The 20,597-nt window shown below is 48.0% G+C and overlaps 2 protein-coding genes across 4 annotated transcripts in view; one reads left to right on the top strand and one right to left on the bottom strand.

The window, feature by feature from the left end:
- Positions 1-919, bottom strand: part of POLL (DNA polymerase lambda) — an 8,702-nt gene extending 7,783 nt beyond the window's left edge. Inside the window, exon 1 of one of the 2 annotated variants that reach the window (XM_036828365.1) lies at positions 791-919. The gene's annotated coding sequence lies outside the window, so the exon portion shown is untranslated. Of the gene's footprint in view, positions 1-480; positions 721-790 lie in introns of those variants that run through there. The other variant, XM_036828363.1, reaches the window with a different exon arrangement.
- On the top strand, positions 888-20,597 carry DPCD (deleted in primary ciliary dyskinesia homolog (mouse)). Of its 2 annotated transcripts, XM_036828366.1 has the most exons (6): positions 901-1,005; positions 5,824-5,904; positions 12,156-12,280; positions 12,624-12,757; positions 19,672-19,774; positions 20,270-20,597. In XM_036828366.1, the coding sequence occupies exons 1-6, from the start codon at positions 942-944 to the stop codon at positions 20,372-20,374; spliced, it is 612 nt and encodes a 203-aa protein (XP_036684261.1). In that variant the 5' UTR covers positions 901-941; the 3' UTR covers positions 20,375-20,597. The 2 variants fall into 2 exon arrangements, with proteins under 2 accessions (XP_036684262.1, XP_036684261.1); XM_036828367.1 differs by lacking the exon at positions 5,824-5,904 and having other exon boundaries at positions 888-1,005.

Here is a 20,597-nt window from a genome sequence, read left to right as displayed (position 1 = left end):
CCTTTGACTATGAAGGTGGGGTCTTTACTGACCAGGCCTTGGGGACAGTAGCCAAGTTCCCAGGAGTCTCCCAAAACCCAACTGAACTTGGGTGGTTTAGCCTAGCTCTACACTCACCACTTTCAAAGTCAGAGTACTGGGGAAAATAAGGGGAAGAGTGGAACTATTGGGGGAACTTTTGATGGGTACCAAACGATATCATTCCTCAGGGAGGTGCTCTGAAGATTAAATGTGCAGTGTCTGCTCCTGCTGCATCCCACTTCCAAAAGGCTTTACCAAAACGAGATGCCAGGCTAGGAATGGAGCTCCATCTTTAGGAAGGACTTGGGCTCCCAAAATGAGTGGGGACTTCGGGGGACCTGTATATAATCTTTCTCTACCCCCATCACACACCCGCAGAGGAAAACCGGGGTGGGGGATGGCAGGTGGAGGTTAGGAGGCGGGGTGGGGGAACGCCCTGCACCTGCCCTGGTCTCGGACCTCTCAGCGCGGGGGGCGCGCAGGCCCGCAGCTGCAGGGAGATGCACGACTGCAGCAGGTGTGGGGCGCCTTCACGGATTGGGGGAGTCTCGGCCTCACAGCTGGGGGTGAAGAAGACGCTGGCAGGTGTGAGGCACCCGCCGCGTACGCAGCTGGCGCGCGCCAGGGACTCCCAGCTGGGGGCCAGGCGAGGGCTGGACGGTCTGGATCCTGCCCTGAGGGCTCCTCCCCACTCCCCAGGTTCGGTGCCGGATGGGGTCAACTTCAGGCTGGACGGGTCACCGGCGGTGGGCAGGAGTAAGTTACTTACCAGAGCAGCCAATGAGAGCAGACGAAGGGCGTGAGGGGTTGCGGGGTGGGACCAAGCAAATGTCCAGAACATCTTCCGGGTCGTCCGGAAGTGACCCTAGGCGGAACGGTTGCCATGGCAGCGGCCGGGCACGCGGCTGGGCTGAGGGAAGATGGCGGTGACGGGTTGGCTGGAGAGTCTGCGGGCGGCAGAGAAGACGGCGCTGCTGCAGGACGGTAACTTGAGGCACCCCGCGAGCACCCTCGTCCTTTCCCCCAGGGTCCGGCCCTCCGCTCTGGCGCCTCCGGGAAGGGCCTCAGCCCAGGACGGCAGGGCTGGGAGGTCGCGGCCTCACCCTAGGGCCGTTACTGCATTTGCAGATGAGGAAACTGAGGCCCAGAGAGATGAGGTGACTGGAACACACGTCTCTGGACACCCTAGTTTCCTGGACACCACCTCACTCCGCTCTGAGTTCTGTTACTAATAAATAATAATTCTTTTCACGTTCACTGTCATTTGCTCCTCACCGCTGTCCCGAGAGGTGGTTAGTTTTGACCCCATTTTACAGAAGAGGAAACTGAAATCCAGGATTTTAGATCGGCCCCAGCTCCCCCAGTCAGTCAGTGGTACAACTGGATCTTGACCTGGGATCCCATGAACCTCAGTCTGGAGGTTCTGTTGCTGAAAGCAGCCTGGTATCATAGAGAGGCAGGACACCTGGGCTCTAGTTAACGACTCTGCCTTTAATTTACCGTGGGCTCCCCAGTCGGCCTCTTTACTTGTTTGAACGTCATTTTCCTCATCTGTAAAATGAGGTGGATGGATTACCTGTGTTGTCTCTGAGGTCCTTTCCAGCTGTAATGTTATGTTTGTAAGTGAACCTCTAAATGTTCCCTGGGTCTTTAGAGGAGACAAAGCAACCCCCTACCCCCACCTCGTGCTGGTCCTGGAAGAGGTGGGCACAGAGGTATGGATGGAGTTCTGACTTTCTTCCACCCTAGGACTGGCCAGTGCTTCAGGGTCCCTTCCTGGACTCACTTGGCAGCCAGAATGAATTCGGTCTGAATTCCTGTAGCTTTCAGGAAACCAGCAGGGACTGACATCCACAGGCAGAGGCCAGTTAAGAAAGCGTGGATATTGAAGTCAGCTGGTCATTTGCTCATTTATTCATGCAGTATTTAGGGATGATTTTTACTGTGTGTCAGGTTGTGTGCTAGAGCAGATAGAAAGAAAAAGACATGTCCCAGGAGTTCACATAGTGGTCAGGAAAAAAATGTAAATAAACAAAAGCGTGTGTGTTAAATAGAGGTTGGACTCTTCTATAAAATGCTATGAGAGCACAGAGGTGAAAATGATTATCTCTTTGAAGGAGGACCTGACAGAAGAGGTGATGTTTATGGGTCCTAAAGGATGAATAGGTGTTTGCTAAGTGGAGAAGAGGGGATAGTTATTCCAGGAAGAATGACTCACGTGTAAAGGCACAGAGGTGTGAAAGTATATGGCTGATTACTAGGGGCATAACAAAACATTTAGTGAGGCTGAAGCATTCACCCAGTCATATCTCCCTACACTGTGTCAGGTACTAGGTGCTAGAATGCAATAGTGAATAAAAGGACGCTTTTCTCAAGCGATGAGGGGAAATGGTGGAAAATGAAGAGAGATTGCAGATAAATTGAGGTATGTTGTGATAGATCTCCTATGCCAAACCAAAGATTCTGAACATTATCTCATCGGACAGTGGGTTTTGTTTTTATTGTAAGACGTACATAACATAAATTTACCATTTTAGCCTTTTTTAAGTGTACAGTTTTGTGGCATTAAGTACATTCACATTGTTATGCCACCATCACCACCATCCATCTCCAAAACGTTTTCATCTTCAGCTGAAACTCTATACTCATTAAACACTAACTCCCCAGTCTCCTTATCCTCAGCCCCTGGTAATCACCATTCTACTTTCTGTCTTTATGAATTTGATTACAACAGGAACCTCATATAAGTGGAGTATACAATATTTGTTCTTTTGTGACTGGCTTATTTCACTTAGCATAATGTCTTCAAAGTTCATCCATGTTGTCGCATGTGGAAATGAGGAAATGTCGCATGTCGCTTGAGGAAATTTTGATTTCCTCCCTTTTTAAGGTCTGAATAACATTCTTCCATTGTATGTATATACCATATTTTGTTTATCCACCGGTGTGTCGATGGACACTTGGGTTGCTTCCACTTTTTTTATTGTGAATAATTACTGCTGTGAACATGGGTGTACAAAATATCTATTCTAGTCCCTGCTTTCACTTCCTTTGGTCAAAGGACAGTGTTAAACAAATATTTCATCAGTCAGGACTTCGTTAAGTTTTTTTGTGAGTAACATCACAAAACAACATTGTTAGTCCCCCCACCAAACCAAAACCAAAAGAAAGAAAACAAACAAAAAAAGCCAAATGTGTGTATATGCCTTGTCAAACCTCTCCTGTAGATTTACCCTCCTAATGTGTATGTGAGTGGGTGTAGGATGCTACTAACTTCCCGCCAAGAATCACTTCTGTTGCTAATGAGAACCCAATACACTTCTTCATAAATAATTTATGTTCACTGTGGAAGTAAGAAAAATTAATAAACAAGTCACTGGTAATCCTACGATGCAGAGATAACCACAATTGACATTTTCATACAGAAACTTCCATATTTTTTCCATGCATACAAACTCATATATTTTTTTCTTTCACCAAAATATCATAGTAATAAACTTAAGATTTTTTATATTCAGATACATATGTACACATAGAATAAATATGTATTAGAATGAAGTATAGATAAATATTATATGATCTTGGGTACAGGAGGATATTCTAAGCACAACTTCTGAATAATAACCACAAAGGAAAAAGCAATTGACTATATAAAAATTAAACACTTGTTTGGGAAAACCCACGTTAAACAAAGTTAAAGGGCAATTAAAACTGAGAACATTTGCAACATATATGACACGTGCTTAATATATACAAAGTTCAATCAGATTAGTAAGAAAAAGATGAATACCCAAATAAAATAGGCTAAGGCCTAAACAGGTAATTCACTAGAAACATGAACAATAAACCCTTGGAACATTGTTCATCCTTATAACCTTAAAGCCATATAGATATACTAGTATGGTTATTACAGGATCAACTTTGGCCTCAAGTGAGTTTAAGCCTGGGCTGTCATTTCCTAGCTTTATGACCTTGGACAAGTTACATGAGACCTTTAATCCTCAATTTTCCTTACTTGTGAAATACAAGTACTGGAGGCACATAGGATTATTGTGAGAATAAATGCAATAAAACATGTAAAGTGCCTGGCCCATAGTAAGCACTGCATCCTGCCTGCACTTAAGACTGGACTCCAGGGGAGAAGAGAGTCAGGCCAGACACCCTCAGCTACTCACAGGGAGCACCTTATACCCCACTCCTGATAGGACAACCTCTTACAGCTCTATGAGCCAAACAAATGAGTAAAGGTGGTGTAACCTAGGGGCCTACTGAGAGGCCCTGCAAATTTGGGGGTGAGTTTCCCCAGAATACAAATTCGGAATGACTCAAGGGAACTATGTCTCAGAGGAGTGAATGGACAGTGAAAAGGCTTGGTAGATCAGATAACAGTTGCAAGTTTTGGCTAGTGACTCCTTTAGCTGGTTAAGGGCCTTGGGGCTCTATTCATCAGGCATATGTTAGGTACCTGTCTACTGGGCATTGGTACTGTTATTAGTCTCACTGAGGAGCCTACCTATATCTACTTACCTATCTGTAAATATAGGGGAAATTATATAGCCACTTTTAAGAAAATGCTTAGTATTATATTACATAGGTGGAAGAGCTGGTCTAAGAGACGCCATTGGGTTCTTCTGTTCTTTCAATGAAAGATGAAGCAATGTTCATTCACTCTCTCAATCAGTATTTGGTTGAGCTCCTAAAATATGCCAAATACTATACTAAGTGATAGGGAAACCATAGGTAGGGGGGATAAAACCCCTCTTACCTTAGTAGAAGAGACAGGCAATAATCCAAAAACCACACAAATACATGTAAAATCATACCAAGGTAAATGCTGTAAGGAAAACACACGGGGACTAACATCGTGTGGCTGTGTGATAGGGATGGCCTAGACATGTACAGAAGAAGGCAGAGCGAGGGCACGGCTGGAGGGAGGCCTTGGTCGGGAAACCCAGTTCAATATCCTGAGCACATAGGCTTGGTTTTAGGAACTGGGGAGAGAAAGATAAATATGATATCATTCTGAAACAGATGCTTTTAAAAGCATAGTATGTGATAAATGCTCCACTGTGGATATGAATAAAGCACCAGGGAGGCATAAACAAACAAGTGATGAATTTTGCCAAGGTGGTTAGGGGTGATAGTTTAGGAAGATTGCACAGTGGAAGTGACATTTGAGCTGGATTTTGAAGGGCAAGGAGGAGTTCAGCAGTTGGGAAGAAATTTGGAGCTATTTCTGGTAGAAGAATCAGCAGAGTAAAGACATGTTCAGAGAAAGCTTAGAAAGGAAATGAGTCCCAGGACATGTCCTAAAGTAGTGGTGGGCGATGGTTGGCAAGGAGTTCGTGGGAGGCTCTGGGAAGGTTTTTTAACATGCCCAAGGCTGTTAGTGTTTCCCAGGTAGATCTCTTTTTTTTTTTTTTTTTTAATTAATTAATTAATTTATTTATTTATTTTATTTTTGGCTGTGTTGGGTCTTCGTTTCTTTGTGAGGGCTTTCTCTAGTTGCGGCAAGCGGGGGCCACTCTTCATCGCGGTGCGCGGGCCTCTCACTATCGCGGCCTCTCCTGTTGCGGAGCACAGGCTCCAGACGCGCAGGCTCAGTAGTTGTGGCTCACGGGCCCAGTTGCTCCGCGGCATGTGGGATCTTCCCAGACCAGGGCTCGAACCCGTGTCCCCTGCATTGGCAGGCAGATTCTCAACCACTGCGCCACTAGGGAAGCCCCCAGCTAGATCTCTTGACCTGCAAGGCCCAAGGCAAGAGGAGGCTCAGAGGTAAGGCACTCTCTGTTTTGTGCCTAGGGAGAAGGAAGGTGCACTATTTGTTCCCAGATGGGAAGGAAATGGCCGAAGAATATGATGAGAAGACAAGTGAACTACTTGGTAAGTGACGGGGCCCCCAGCGGGCCCATAGGAACACTTGGGGTGACCTAAGCAGAGGTAAACACGCATAGCTGAGGCTTCAGGGAGGATCCCAGCACCGCATGTGGAAGGTCAGGGAGACTGAAGCCCTTGAGGCAAGATTGTTCCTGAAAATAATCTGAGGTCAGGGCTGGACACCAGAGATGGAGTGGGCGTCTGCTTGACCAGTAAACCTCACTCCACCCCCAGACAAATGAGAGAGTGAGTAATTCTTCTAAGGTTGGAATGGGCATGTAAAGAAACCATTGGGAAAAAGCTTTACAGAGAAGGTGGAATTGGAAGTAAGCCTTGAAGGCTGAGTAGTGGTAAGGGCAGGCTTTCCCTGCAGTTTTTTTGCCTATTTTTTTGTTTTGTTTTCTGAAGCCACATGGGGAACAAACAAGAATCAGAGGCACAGCTTTTGACCTTGCCTCAGAAGTGGCTCTATTAAATATGTCCCTCATTTTGGAGAAGGTCTGAATCAAAGGGAGTAGGAGGTAGAAATGGTGATTTTGCAGCATTGTCACTTTCATTCCTGCAGCCCTTTTCCTCTAAGAATACGCTCATGAATAGGGGCCGTAGCTCAGATTTCTGGGAATTATTTGATTTGTTCATTCTCTGTTCTCAGGTATGCACATCAGCATTAACCGACTTCCCAGAGCTAGGTGGCTGGTTCTTTGACCCAGGGCCTGAGGCTGTCAGCAGTGGGAGTTGGTCTCTTTATTAAATTTCACCTGAAATGCTAAGACCAATGATGGAATCATGGGCTGGGTTATTTTCTTGTCATTATTCTTGACTTTAATTTCTTCCTGGGCCTGATCGACAGGTAGTATTGGCGAGGGAATTTCTTTTTCCCTTTTTCTGACAGCTCATAAATGTCTAGAACCGACAACACGGATTACACTGGTTTGCATTCTCTTAGTCTCCAGTCTTAAAATATGTGTCCTGTGCATGTTCAGCCGCAGAGTGAAGTGTTGATCCCTCCTTATTATGAGCTGCTTGGGTTCCAGTCCCAATTGGTTTAGTCTGGTGCTATTAAAAATCTTGATGTGTTTAGCATATGACACTGATTTGGTGGAAACCAATACAGTAGTAATATCCTCACAAACCATTGTAATTTATAGCGCTCCCAGCGGGTGACAGCCTTGGAATGCCTAACAGGGGTGAGCTTATGAAAGCAGAGGTCACGTGGGCTGACCACCACCATCACCAGGCCGGGGACTAGCGGCAGCTCTTCTCCCCCAGCCCCCAGCGTCACCTCTCTTCTCCACACAGAGCAAATAATACAGCTGTCGGGGCTGTGGCTGTAAAAACAAACAAACAAATAAAACCCAAGGCCTCTTAGTTGTGCTTGGACATGAAATTAAAATGAAAAAAAGTCCAGGTCCCTTCATTTGTAGCATCCCACATGAACTTGTCATTTTCCCTCTTGGCAGGTGGAGAATAGACAGTGGCCTCCAAACTCCTTTTTCTTAAAAGTAGAAATGGAGGTTCATAGGAGAATGTTGTCTGACTAAAGTTTACCTAATGATAGCAATGCCGTAACTTTTATTGGGCGCCATGCTAAGTGGTTTACACGAACCAACCACATTACAGCCCAGTGTGGTAGGTTACTGTTGTCTTCATTTAACAGTCGGGAAAAATGGAAGCTTCAAGAGGATAAGCACCTTGCTCAGAATCACACAGCTGGTTAGTTACAGAGCTAGGATTTAAGCCTAGGTCTATCTGATGAAGAACCCATGCTTTAATCCACAAGAACATTCTGTTGGGAGTTGAGGTTATTTAATCCCGTTTTCTTTTCTTACTAAATCTTGTTCTCCCCACAATGACCCGGGTAGGGGCTGGAGGGAGCAGGACAGAGATGGGCGGCAAGGAACACCCCGCTCAAACCACTGGGCCCTTTGAACAGCTGATCCTTTTCTCACCCATCTCCAACCACCCCACCCCACCTCCGCCAGCTTGCAAAGTACTGTTTTTTTAAAAATTTATTATTTATTTATTATTTTTATTTTTGGCTGTGTTGGGTCTTCGTTTCTGGGCGAGGGCTTTCTCCAGTTGCGGCAAGTGGGGGCCACTCTTCATCGCGGCGCGCGGGCCTCTCACTATCGCGGCCTCTCTTGTTGCGGAGCACAGGCTCCAGACGCGCCGGCTCAGTAGTTGTTGCTCACAGGCCCAGTTGCTCCGCGGCATGTGGGATCCTCCCAGACCAGGGCTCGAACCCGTGTCCCCTGCATTGGCAGGCAGACTCTCAACCACTGCGCCACCAGGGAAGCCCCTTTTTCATTTTTAAGTATAAATAATCCGAGGGCCTGAACTGACTTCCATTTGTGCATTCCTTGAAGCAAAATATGGACAGGGTTTTTGTGGGTGTAAATGGGAATACTTTCATTTTCTCAGCTAATTATACAAATTGGATAATTGGCCAAACTGGTTTTCTGTCCGAAAAACCCAGAAAGTAATTTACAGAGAGAATTACCAATAGGACATCTGTCTGGGTCGGAGCTCTTCCGGTCGGTGTTAATAAGCATAGTAGTGTCATATTTTTTTTCTACCCTCTCAGTGCTATTCATTCCCACCCCCAACAGTGAATGCTGTATGTGTATTCATAGAGGAAAAAACTGAAGGGCCCCATAACAATGATCGGAACATCAAACCAGCCCTAGAAGAACACAGCATGTCCGGGGGGGCAGCGGCTGAAGGGCAGGCCATCCCCCAGCGATTACATTCGGATTACCGGCTTAATCTGCTTTGGTATTTGACCGCCAGCCTAACCACCCCAGGCTGCATTTGGAGGATATTGAGCACTTTCATCCCCAAGCACTTCACCGGCTTTATAAATGACCCACTCGATTCCCTTCAGCCTCCTCAGGGATGGGACGTGGCAGCTGTTTAATAGCCACATAGCAATGTTGCAGTGTTTTAGGGCAGAAAAGAAGAATCCTGCATCCAGTTTAAGCTGCAGGGAGTATTTAGGAAAGGAGAATGTAATTATCCACATTGGAAGTGGGCCAGGGCTTGGAGCTCTGGGGAAAGAGGCCTTTAGGACCTCCACTTTCCAGCCCACCTGAAAGATGGGGCCTCCTTTCAGCAGTCTGGGACATCAGCCTGCTTCCTGCTGACTTAGGAAAAAGGCCCCAGGCACTGCCTCCTTCATATATTCCCCATCAGACCCTTTACAGGGTCATTGAAAGTCTCCTTTCCAAGGACTGGCCCTGGCTCAGCCGGGAAGATATGACAGCGTCCCAGGGAGCTGCCTTGCACACACCAGTTTGGGTTTAACATATAATCAAATCAGAGTGACAGCAGGTGGAAACAGTCTTCTGTTGCCGCAGGAGCTGTCCTTGAGTTCAGGAACAAAGACAGGACAAGAAAGACAAGACAAAATGTGTATTTGCATGTGTGCATTCATGCCCACGTCCATGGGAGAAATAACAAGGACTTCACCGATTCATCTGTTGGATCTTATCTCACAAGGGAATGAATACGGAGACTTTCTTCATATTCTAACAAAGAACTTAATTCCAAGGTGTTAAAAAAAAAAAAAAAGCGAAACAGCCAAGGGTCCAAATTTCTGTGACCTGAGTGGCTTTCAAGGTCAGCAGTAAGGAAACCAGTAGCTGACTTTCCTCCTCCTTAGGGTACTCCTTGGGAAGGTTTCTGTTCCAAACCCAGTATTCCATGGATAAAAGAGTAGACAGGAAATCCTGGTATCGGAATTGCCTCTCCTGGCCACACTGGCATCATGCCTCAGGACACATGATTTAACAGGGTCCATGATTACAGGATGCCTCACTTATCCAGCCCCAGATAGTTAGGTGTTTTTCATAAATTATCAATACATTTTCAAATAATTGAAGCTTTTCCTTTAAATGCTAAAATACAAAACCAAATAGAGCTACTTTTTTTTTTTTAAGTGAACCTTTTAAAATATCGTATATGCTTATTGAATGTTTATAGAATACAAGTTAGCCTTTTACTAATGATTCAAATTCTGGTCTTGAAGTTAGGAGACCTGAATTTTAGCTGTGGTTTTTGCAAGTTAGTGTATCTTTCTTTTTTTTTCTTCTTATCTATCTATCTATCTATTTATTTATTGCTGTGTTGGGTGTTTGTTTCTGTGCGAGGGCTTTCTCTAGTTGCAGCAAGTGGGGGCCACTCTTCATCGCGGTGCGCGGGCCTCTCACTACCGCGGCCTCTCTTGTTGCGGAGCACGGGCTCCAGACGCGCAGGCTCAGTAGTTGTGGCTCACGGGCCCAGTTGCTCCGCGGCATGTGGGATCTTCCCAGACCAGGGCTCGAACCCATGTCCCCTGCATTGGCAGGCAGATTCTCAACCACTGCGCCACCAGGGAAGCCCTAGTGTATCTCTCTGAGCCTTGGTAATTCTTCATACTCTCCCCTGGAGAGTGGTGGCAAGGGTTGAAGGAGAGCAGGCAGGGAAGAAATGCTGTTTCCCATTTGAAAAATACAGGTACTGGACTAGATGCTTTCTAAAGGAACCTCCACCTTTAAACTCTGTGATGACTGTGTTCTATTATATCGTGATCCCGTCAGGGTCTAAGGATGCTTGTTTGTCCTCACACCAAATGGTCCCACATCCTTTTTAGTTCTGTCGCTGCCCTTGATGTGAGCTATCCCGTCATGCTGTTGTCAGTTTGCCTGGGAAAAAATTAATTTCCTGCCTTATTCTACACATAGCATTTTATACATGTCTGAGTGAGAATCTGGGAGTGATCTTTCCTACAATAAAGCGTGAGATACATGGGTCTTGTCACAGGAAACCGCCACTTAGAGGCATTTGTCGCTTCTGAATTTGCAACTGTGAACACTGCAGCCCAGAAGGCTGGCTTCCAGTTAAGTGAAGTATTACATGAATAGATTTGGATATACTTCTGGTCACAGTCCATTCACTTAAGAGAGAAGAAGTATTTGTGAGAAAAAGAAAAAAGTTGCCTTTAAAGCATATTTCCAAGTTTTACTCTTCCTTATTAATTTTCATTGTAAACTTGGAAATGTGTTTCTAGGGAGAGTTTTTGGCCCTGAGACGTAATAAAATCGCACTGCAGAATGCACCAGACCTTATAAAAGCACATATTAAAGGGAAAATTCAAATTGTGCCGCATACTTTTGTGTTCAGCTTGTGTGCCTTACTTAGAGCATGAGGGTGTTTGGGTTTGGCACCGCTGCCCAGAAGGTCTCAAAGAAACCCATCCTGAGAATCGCATTGCAGCTTTCACCCCCCCGGGCCCAGAAAAAGGAGCAACTGCGACAGGACGCCAGGCACTTTCTGAGTTGTTTGGTTCCTCACAGCAGCTTCAGGAAGGCTGCTGGCCTGGAGCAACACTGGGACTGCCACCTGGAAGACCCCCATTGCTGCGGGCAGGGAAGGAACAGAGGGGTCGCGCTCGGGAAAGCCCCCCGTGGCCATGGTGTGCTGACGGTAGTCACTGTGACAGGGCTGAGCGGGGTTCCTGAGCATCCCAGCAGGGGCTTTCAGTTAGTGTCTACTGCATTAGTCTTTTCACTTAGAATTTCCATAAAGTATGTGGCTTAATTGAAAAAAAAAATCTTATGCAAACATCTGGGTTGTAAAATAGAGAAGATTATTTGCATTATAAAAGGATGATTCCACTCTATAAAAAATGTACATTAGATCTTTTATAAATAATACATTTAAAATATGGTGTGTGCCTAAAATTTCCTGTAAATACAACTCCGGAGCTTTTGTTTTAAGCCATGTACACCTGAGATGAGTGAATTTCTATATTTGGACTTTCTGAATCATGAGACAAATCTGCCTATCAGCTTTCACCCTCTTAATTCATTTTTCCTCTGCCCATTTTTAGAGGGAAAAATGCATGTCAGCTCACACTTTTGGGGATCCACATTTTCCCTGTTACTCGTAGCTACACTTTTCCTAACATTCACATCTTCCCTTTGCGTGAAGTCACACCTGGGGGTTTCTGAACTCCACTTGGCGCCTTTCAGAGCTTTGTTCTAATTCCTTTTGTCTGAGCACCCATGATATGGGCTTTACAAGTTGTCTAATATTGAAATACTCTCCTGAGATTTCAGAGGTTGTGAGGTCCCTGCTCAGATGGATAAAGCCAGTGTAAAAACCGGTAGCTCCCACTTTTATCCTGTTCCAGTTACCTAATGTGATATTGATGATTCAGCAGAAAGAAGCAGAGTACCTTTCTTCCCCATAATCCCACTGCTTCCTTCTCTCCTCAGTGAGGAAATGGCGTGTGAAGAGTGCCCTGGGTGCCTTGGGCCAGTGGCAGATTGAGGTGGGAGAGCCAGCACTCCCAGCAGCAGGGAGCCTGGGGCCTGAACTCATCACGGAAAGCAATTCCAATGTATGTCTGTCTGTCAGGTGTCTTGGGGAGGCTGGGGGAGTGGGCTGCTGGCCTTTGGGGGCAGGCGCCATGTCTTGTTCACCTCCTCATCTCCAGTGTACCCACCTGGACACAGTGCTCTAGAAATGTTTGCTTCAATGAGTACCCAAAGTGTTTTGGCTTAGTCATCCCAGGGCGAGGGCTCCAGGCCTAGAATGTCACAGCAATGGCAGTATAGAGGGGAGCTGTGGGGAAGAGCTGAGGGTCTCCCATTGTGCCCCTTGATAGAGCTTTGTGGAGGGGGGAGCCATCCTTTCCCACCCCCCTCCAAGAATAGTCCTCAAGTTGGCTTTGCCTTCTGCAGCCCATCTTCATGCGCAAGGACACCAAGATGAGTTTCCAGTGGCGAATTCGAAACCTCCCATACCCTAAGGATGTCTACAGTGTCTGTGTGGACCAGAAGGAGCGCTGTGTTGTCGTCAGAACAACCAACAAAAAGTAAGTGGCATGGTGGGCACCTGCCTGCTTGTGTATGCGCGAGGTGGGGGTGCGGTTTGACCTGGGGTTAGGGCTCAGACGGCTCCCCACCTCAGAGGGCAGAGAAGCCTGCTGTCCAGCTCTGAGGGAGGCAGGAGAGCTTCACTGAAGTCCTGTAGGAGGTGCTAAAAGCTGAAGGGCTTTCCCTCTGCAGGACCAGCTTGAATATTGTAATCAGTTCCACCAGGGCAGGGAAATTTGAACAATGAGTATCTGGCCCAGTACTTGGCACATACTGGGGCTCAATAAATATTTGCTGGATGAATGAGAGGATGAGGGAATCACCTGGCCATTGCCTTGTGATCTTAAGTGGTTCTGCTGTAAGGTTATTGTGCCTTGACCTCTGGCTGGATCCAGTCCATGATGAACTTGGCCTGGTAACATCACTTTTGGAGCTGGCAGGGGGCCATGGCCTGGAAGGTGCACCTGTCTGAGGTGGCAGTTACCGAACTTTCAAGTACTGGTCTGGGAGCAGCAAACCTATCCCTCCCTGAACTGAGGGACAGTGAGCCGGTGCTTTGGCCTCTTGGAAGTCTCTTGCATGAAGTCTCTTGCATTATGTTTCAAAGGGGGTACTAGACTTCCTTTTGCTCCTCTTCTCATGGTCTGCTAGGGGAAGGCAAAATGTGGGGTTGAGGGGACAGAAGGTGACCAAGGTGGAGATCTGATCCTGGCATAGCTGCTTCTGGGCTGATCATCTTGGAAATGCATTGATCTCGTTTGGGTTTCTGGAGCTCTGACTGATCACAGGAGAAGAGAAGAGCCCTGTGATGACTCGGTCATGACCTGAGTCAGAGGGATTTCAGAATAGGACCAACTCCCATGAAATAGATTTGGGGCAGTGAGATGGGAGGTTTTATGAGTTACTGGTCCACAGACTGTGAAGCCACCCAACATGTCTCATGGGGTGCTAAGCTTAGGCCAGAGGTGTCCCCATCCATCCACTGGTTTACAAGCAGTAAGGAAGACCCAGCTATTTGTCCATCTTCTCAGGTGGTGTGGTGCCAGCCTCCCGTCCCATCTCCCTCAAGGTCCATGATGCCCACGGGGAAGCAGTGTGCCTCTCAGGCTCCCCTGGTGCAGCCCTGGGTTCTGCCCTCCTCTATGACCCCCACACCCTCTCACTTTGGCAGGGTTAAGGGGTGGAGAAGGGGTAGAGATGAATGAATTAATTTCAGGATTATTGCTGTACACGCAGCCAGCAGCCCCTGAAGTGGGCCTTGTCTATAAATACAAAGTCATAATAATAAGGATTTGCGTTTATAAAGCACTTCGAAGCCCTCAGATAAAAGGCAGTTTATTCCTGTTATTGTTCTCATCATTAACAGCAGTCAGTGCCTAAAGTGGGATTTAGTAATTTCAGACAACAGAGAAATTGCCTTTAGGAAAACAAACTCCGTGCTTCAGCAAACATTCCCTGGCGTAAGAGGCCCTGGGTCCAAACTAGGAACAAAAGTGCTTCTGACAGCACTTGAATCTGCAGCCCAGCAGTTTGTGGAGCTGGCTGCTGCCTCCCTTTTGTCCCCCAGAGGTCACTGTCGAATACAGATACCAAGCAGAAATGTGATTACCAGGGAGTGAGAAAAGAGAGGCTCGCTAGCTCACCAAAAAATTCATCTGCAGGCAGATCCTCTGGGTCCCATCTCCTGTGCGTATTCAGCCATAGGTGGCGCTCTTGGCCAGGCGCTCCATGACCAGAGGCCCACTCCGGCGCCCAAGGCAGGGGGAGACATTTTTGAACTGATGGGTAAGGCCAGGTGGGATGGGAGTAGTGCCCCACAGGGAGCAGGGCCGGGATTGGATTCCCAAAGAGGGGAGAGGAGTGTGTGAGTGCCCACCTCAGAGCCTACAATGAGATCTCAGGTTCAGTGGCCCAGCCTGGCTCAGCACAGCCTTCCTCAGGATCCTCTGCTGGGAGGAAGGTGAGAGGCTGCTAAACCCCTAACAGGCTCTTCCTGAGCCTAGTGGCATTTTCATCTTCTACCTGGAGTAGATGTCCTATACCTTTACTACCCCTAAATATACAGAACTCAATAGCTATTCCTTTGAGCAGTGTTTAGCTTTTTCAAGATACTTTAAAAATCTGTTTTCTGATCATCACACCATCCAGTGGTGGACAGGGTATGTTTTTTTAAATTTTATTTATTTATTTATCTATTTATTTATGGCTGTGTTGGGTCTTCGTTTCTGTGCGAGGGCTTTCTCTAGTTGCGGCAAGTGGGGGCCACTCTTCATCGCGGTGCACGGGCCTCTCACTATCGCGGCCTCTCTTGTTGCGGAGCACAGGCTCCAGACGCGCAGGCTCAGTAATTGTGGCTCACGGGCCCAGTTGCTCCGTGGCATGTGGGGTCTTCCCAGACCAGGGCTCGAACCCGTGTCCCCTGCATTGGCAGGCAGATTCTCAACCACTGCACCACCAGGGAAGCCCCAGGGTATGTATTTTTATTCTTGTGCTATATATGAATGATTATGTATCTATAAAGTCAGCATGATGAACTGACTTACTGAAGGGATAGTTAGTGATGGTTTCAGTGCCCAGGCCTCTTCAGTTTCCATCACACTGTGGCTTTTCTGATTTGACTTCCTTCACCTGGAGGTTCCATGCCTGCCCCGATTCTGATATTCTGGATTATGGTTACCAGTAAAAGCCAGAGTTCCTTTGTCTATACCTGCCTTGTCTCTGAATAACTGGGCTGGCCATTTCTCTTGAAGGAATTGATTCCAGTGTATTATGTCCTTGGCCCTAGGTAATAGCAAGGGATGAATCAGGGAAGGAAGAAAGTGCTTTTCCAGGATCCCATTGTGGCACCATCTATTCCCAATAAGAGTGTTTGTGCAGAAAGAAGGTTCTTAGCCTCAGCCTAGAAGCTGGCAGCTATAAGTGGAATGAACTAGGATGTGGAGTAGGAAGAGGTCAGCTTAAATCTGGCCTCTGCCACGTATTACCCGTAGCATTTTGGGCAAGGGTTCCTCATATATCATAGGAGAATACTCATACGTACGTCACAGATTGTTTGGGGAATTATGAAATCGTATATGTACAAACACTCAGCCCCATGCCCGGCCTGAAGCAGGCCCTCAACAATTCTTTGAAAATTAGAACCTGAGGAGAGCTTGGCTGATTTGACATCGGTAATACTAACACTGTGGGAGTGTTAATAGGCATCTCTAGAAAAGAGGATTCTGTGGTCAAATAAGTTTAGGAAACTCACTTTGGTAGGACTTCTGAGTGCCTTTAGTATGTGAATGTGCGCTGTGACTCTCTACAAGGGGCTACTGTAGGCAGGGGTGACCAGTTTACCTGGAGTGTTGATGTTTAAGAAAGAAGGGGAGATTTGCCGACTGATTCTCTAAGGGACGGACTGGCTAGAGGCTTCTCTCGACCACTCTGGCCGAGCCTGTGTGCAGGTGTGCAGAGCACCCACTGGAGGTGTGTGGGGCGTGGCCCATGTGACTCCACAGCCATCCTGCTTCTACTTTCAGCCTCCTCCAGAGTCTCTCTCTAAAGGCCTGGTCTCTTGTGCCCTTTCTCAGTTCACTAAAAGGGAGAATGGGTTGGGAAAGGACTGGGAATTGGGAAGGGGAGACAGCAGAGAGAGAGTGATAGGGTGCAGTGGATCATTTCTGAAATAGCCAAAGTGAAGGAGCTGTCCTTTTGGCACAGTTTTGAGAGAGGTACAGAGTTGGCCTGTTCCGGTCCCTTTGGCAGTGACTGAAAGTTCATCTAGGGCAGCTCCTTTATTTTTAGAAAGGAATTTGGAGGAAGAAACTGAGGCCCGGAAGTTAAGTGGCCTGTCCAGAGTCACAGGACAGGGCCAGGAGTCCTCCTGAGAGCCTTTGCTTCCATGTACATCTTTTGGACACTTTTACATTCAGAAAGGAAGCCCACTCTGTGTTAGAGGGAGTGCCCAGGAGACCTGCAGGGTGGCTGGGTCCTGGGGGAGACCACCCCCCATATCTGCCCCATCCTTGGACAGACGCAGGGAACCTAGACCAGGTGGTCTGTTACTTTGAGGTGAGAATGTAGAGCGATGGCGGGGGTGGGGCGGTCAGGAGATTGGGGGGATTATCACTGTAATAAGGGTATCTCCGTTTACCAGTTTTATGACTTGGGCAAGATACCTAACTTCCCTGTGCCTCAGTTTACTCTTCTGTAAAAGAGGATAACAGAAGCAACCAACCTGAGAGAGTTGTTTTGAGGATTCAATGTGTGTTGAACAGGGCCTGGCACAGATTTAGCATTCATAAATGTCACCTTTCACTGTGTGGCTGAGACCAAGGACAGTGAAGGCGGCAGGTGAGAATGGGGGTTGTTGTGCATCAGCGAAAAGTCCAGGAACCACCACACTATAAAGGCTTAGCTTTCAGCAGAAACACAGGGTCTCCTCGGGCAGCGATATGGCCTGTTTCTTCTTCATCCTTAAATCCCCAGCTCATAGCTCAAGGTCTGGGACACAGTTGACGCCTAAGAAATGTTTGCTGCCTACCTAGGGCTGCCTGAGGCTGAGCATTTGGGCTTTTCCAGAAGCACAGTGGGTCCCTCTCCAGTCCAGGTGCTGGTGAGAAAGTGAAGCATGGTTCTTCTCAGGGCAAACCCCAAGGCCAGGGATGGAGATAAGGGAGTGTGGGCTGCTCCCTGAGGAGAGAAAGCAGATGCCCCATACTCCCTTGAAGACTGCCCATCAGGAGGCCCTGAGGAAAATGGTTTAACCTCAGCCAATAAACTAAGTCCATTAGAATGGACTCATAACAGAGCTGAGCCTCCAGACCTACTCTGCCTCCATCCCCCCACCTCGTGAGAGGTGATGGGAGTAGAACAGGGAAGCTGGGGTAAGTCATGCAACTCAAGTTCCCTTTGATCTTGTCATTGCTGTTGAGACCAAGCCCTGGGACTCTTTTTCCAGTCCTACTACCCCTGCCTGGGGAATGTGCCTTGACAGTGCCCCTCTGAGAGTACACAGGTGTGTCCCTGTCCCCCCTCCCCGGCACACAGCCAGGTAGGCAGAAAGGATGTCCCCACGTTCTGCGCAGCAAGGCCTTACACAGTCCCCCTGGGTTCGGCTGAGCTGTGTGTGCCAGGCTGCTTCTCTCCCGGTTCTGCTTCTTGTGTATGTTTGCAGGGAAGATGTTAACACTTCCTAACAAGCCTTTGTGTTCATCTAATCTCTGCTGTTTAACCTTTGACTCCCTCCCTATTATCAGTGTCTGCCACCTTTGCTGGCCAGACCAGAGGCCCCAGAAAGAGCCCTCAGCCTGGGCTGGCTAGGAAGAGGATGAAGCCGACATTCCACCCCGGTTTGTAGGCAGATGGATCACCTTTCCCTGGGGCAGAGTTTGGAAAATAAAGCAAACTTGTGGTGCCATTAGGATCCCCCAGCCCCCACTCCTTTTGAACTGTCAGCCTTTAAGTAAACATTCTTTTCCTGCCACGGGTCCCAGCACCTTGGCGGGGAGTGAGGAACCTGGAGGATAGGGGCCCTGAGAGCCTTCACTAAACTGAGGGATTTGGGCAGGGAGAGCAGGGCAGAAGTGCTGCATTGATGTCAACTCTCTTGAGTCCCCAGGGCATCAGGGCTTTTGAAGTGGACTGGGGGTACCTGCCACAACGACCAGGCCCCTCTGACATATTAAAAGCCCTATGCTCTCCAGGCCCCTCACTTGAGTTTGTCTGTACCTGTCTGCAGCATTTCCCTGCCCAGCCCACATAACCTTGCAGCAGCAGTGATGCCATGCCTGGGTGACAGGTCTGGTAACCACTGGCCAGAGCCTAGGTCATACTTCCACCAAGGAAAATGCCAAACAGTCCTATTGCTAGAGGTGAGGAGGCCATTGCTTGTGCTCCAGTGTAATAAGCACCAGACCAGGATCAGGGAACTTTAATCCTGACTCTACTGACAACTGGCTGTGAAGCCAGGCGAGATATTTCACCTCTCTGAACCTGAGTTTCCTCTTTGGCAAAGGAGGTCAAATTATAGACATTATGGGTTGGATGTTGCTATCTGGGTTTGTTTTTTGTTTTGTTTTGTTTTTTAGTTTTTTGGCTGTGCCACGCGGCATGTGGGATCTTAGTCCCCTGACCAGGGATCGAACCCATGCCCCCTGTATCGGAAGCGAGCAGTATAACCACTGGACGGCCAGGGAGGTCCCACGGTTGTTTTGTTTTTTTACTAAAAGGGATCATCAATATCTGGACTGCCACCTGCCGATGAGGGGGACCGAGTGTGGTATGTGAAAATGGAGGAGTGGGGTCTCAGGGCCAGCAAAGTAATCCAGGGCCCCAGAGATCCAGCTTCCTTGATGAGTTACATGGCTTGTTCTCTTAGGGATATTTCTCCTTGTGGATGTACTCCCCTCTCTGGCCTACAAGTAGAGTCAGGCTAACAAGGCCTTGAAAGACCCCAAAAGAGGAAAAGGTAGCTGAGGTCCTCAGTAAAGTGCCATGTAAGTGCCAACTGTCAGTTCCCAGCTTTCGAGGACAGCCCTAGATGTCCTTATTCTGTTTCTTGTTAGCACACATATCCCATTTTCTTCAGGTGCTGAGGAGGTAGGGCTTGCCTGAGCCAATTGTGTATTCCAGGAGGCTTCTTCCACATGTCTTTGGGAGGACTGAGCTTGAAGTATGAGTCACTCTGACCCCTGGTCTAATCAAGGAATTATGACTGGCCCTGTTCCATTGCTGGACTGGCCATAAGGCCTTTCATTCTTTTCCTTCCAGGACCACTAAGCTCTAAAGTACTGGCGTTCTAACTGGCTTCCCTTCTTCCTCTTTGGCTGTGTGGGGGGAATTGTATAGAAGTTTGGCATCAGAGGGCCTGATGCCCAACTGTTGGGGTCACTTTGTTGGGTGTTCTCATGGCCTCTTGGTGTCCCCACAGGTACTACAAGAAGTTCACAATACCTGACCTAGACAGATATCAGCTACCTCTGGATGATTCCTCGCTGAGCTCTGCTCATGCCAACTGCACCCTCGTCATCTCCGTAAGAGTCATTCAGACTTCTTGGCCACTATGTCAGGGAAAGGCTCCTTCTTCCCCTGCCCACTTCCCATCCTACTGGAGTCCTCAGTTCCAGCCCCAGCTATTCCTGGGGTGTGCTTGCTAGAGAACAGGCCTGTCTGCCTCAGCATGGCGTGAGCTGGTGAGGGCTCAGGAGGAGCCTGATTTTAAAATCATAGCTGGAAGAGGATAGAGGGTGATGGGGAGGGGTGGAATCCACAGAACTGGGGTTCTAGACGGTCCAGAGGCCTACCCCTACCCAGCCATGTGACCTTGAGCAAATCATTCAACCTTGTAGGCCTCAATTTCCTCATCTTTGAATAAAGGGGGTAGAAGGGGCCCTGAGAGAGAGAGAGAGAGAGAAAGAGAGAGAGAGAGAGAGTGTGTGTGTGTGTGTGTGTGTGTGTGTGTGCGCGCGCGTGTGTGTAGGGAGGGGTGATGTGACTGAATCATGTCCTCTCCTTGGCTCCATCCACAGTACCAGAAGCCAAAGGAGGTCCTAGTAGCTGAGTCAGAGCTGCAGAAGGAGCTGAAGAAGGTAAAGACGGCCCACAGCAGTGATGGGGACTGCAAGACTCAGTAGCGGACCCCTGAGGCCTGCACTTCCAGCGCTGAGTGTGGGTGAGGCTCTTCCTGTAGACGCCTCTGAGACTTCGAGGCTTGGGCCTTTCCGGCACAGGGGCAGCCTCTTTTCTCCCAGGAGCTGTCCAGGCTCTGTAAGAACTGGGCCTCAGGGCACTCCTAGCCCCCGAGTCGTGGTCTTCTCTCCTGAGTAAAGTAATTCTGAGTCACTGTGGGTGCACTGC

This window comes from Balaenoptera musculus, chromosome 16 (genome assembly GCF_009873245.2).
Source record: "Balaenoptera musculus isolate JJ_BM4_2016_0621 chromosome 16, mBalMus1.pri.v3, whole genome shotgun sequence".
NCBI lineage: Eukaryota > Metazoa > Chordata > Mammalia > Artiodactyla > Balaenopteridae > Balaenoptera > Balaenoptera musculus.
The sequence above is the reverse complement of the archived record's forward strand: the minus strand, read 5'-3'. Positions and strand labels throughout refer to the sequence as shown.

Excerpts from the sequence above, each read along its gene's own strand:
- DPCD (XM_036828366.1), top strand. The coding sequence starts at position 942 with ATGGCGGTGACGGGTTGGCTGGAGAGTCTGCGGGCGGCAGAGAAGACG. Across the intron at positions 5,905-12,155 it reads GAAGACAAGTGAACTACTTG|TGAGGAAATGGCGTGTGAAG; the intron begins GTAAGTGACGGG and ends TTCTCTCCTCAG. Across the intron at positions 12,758-19,671 it reads GTCAGAACAACCAACAAAAA|GTACTACAAGAAGTTCACAA; the intron begins GTAAGTGGCATG and ends GTGTCCCCACAG.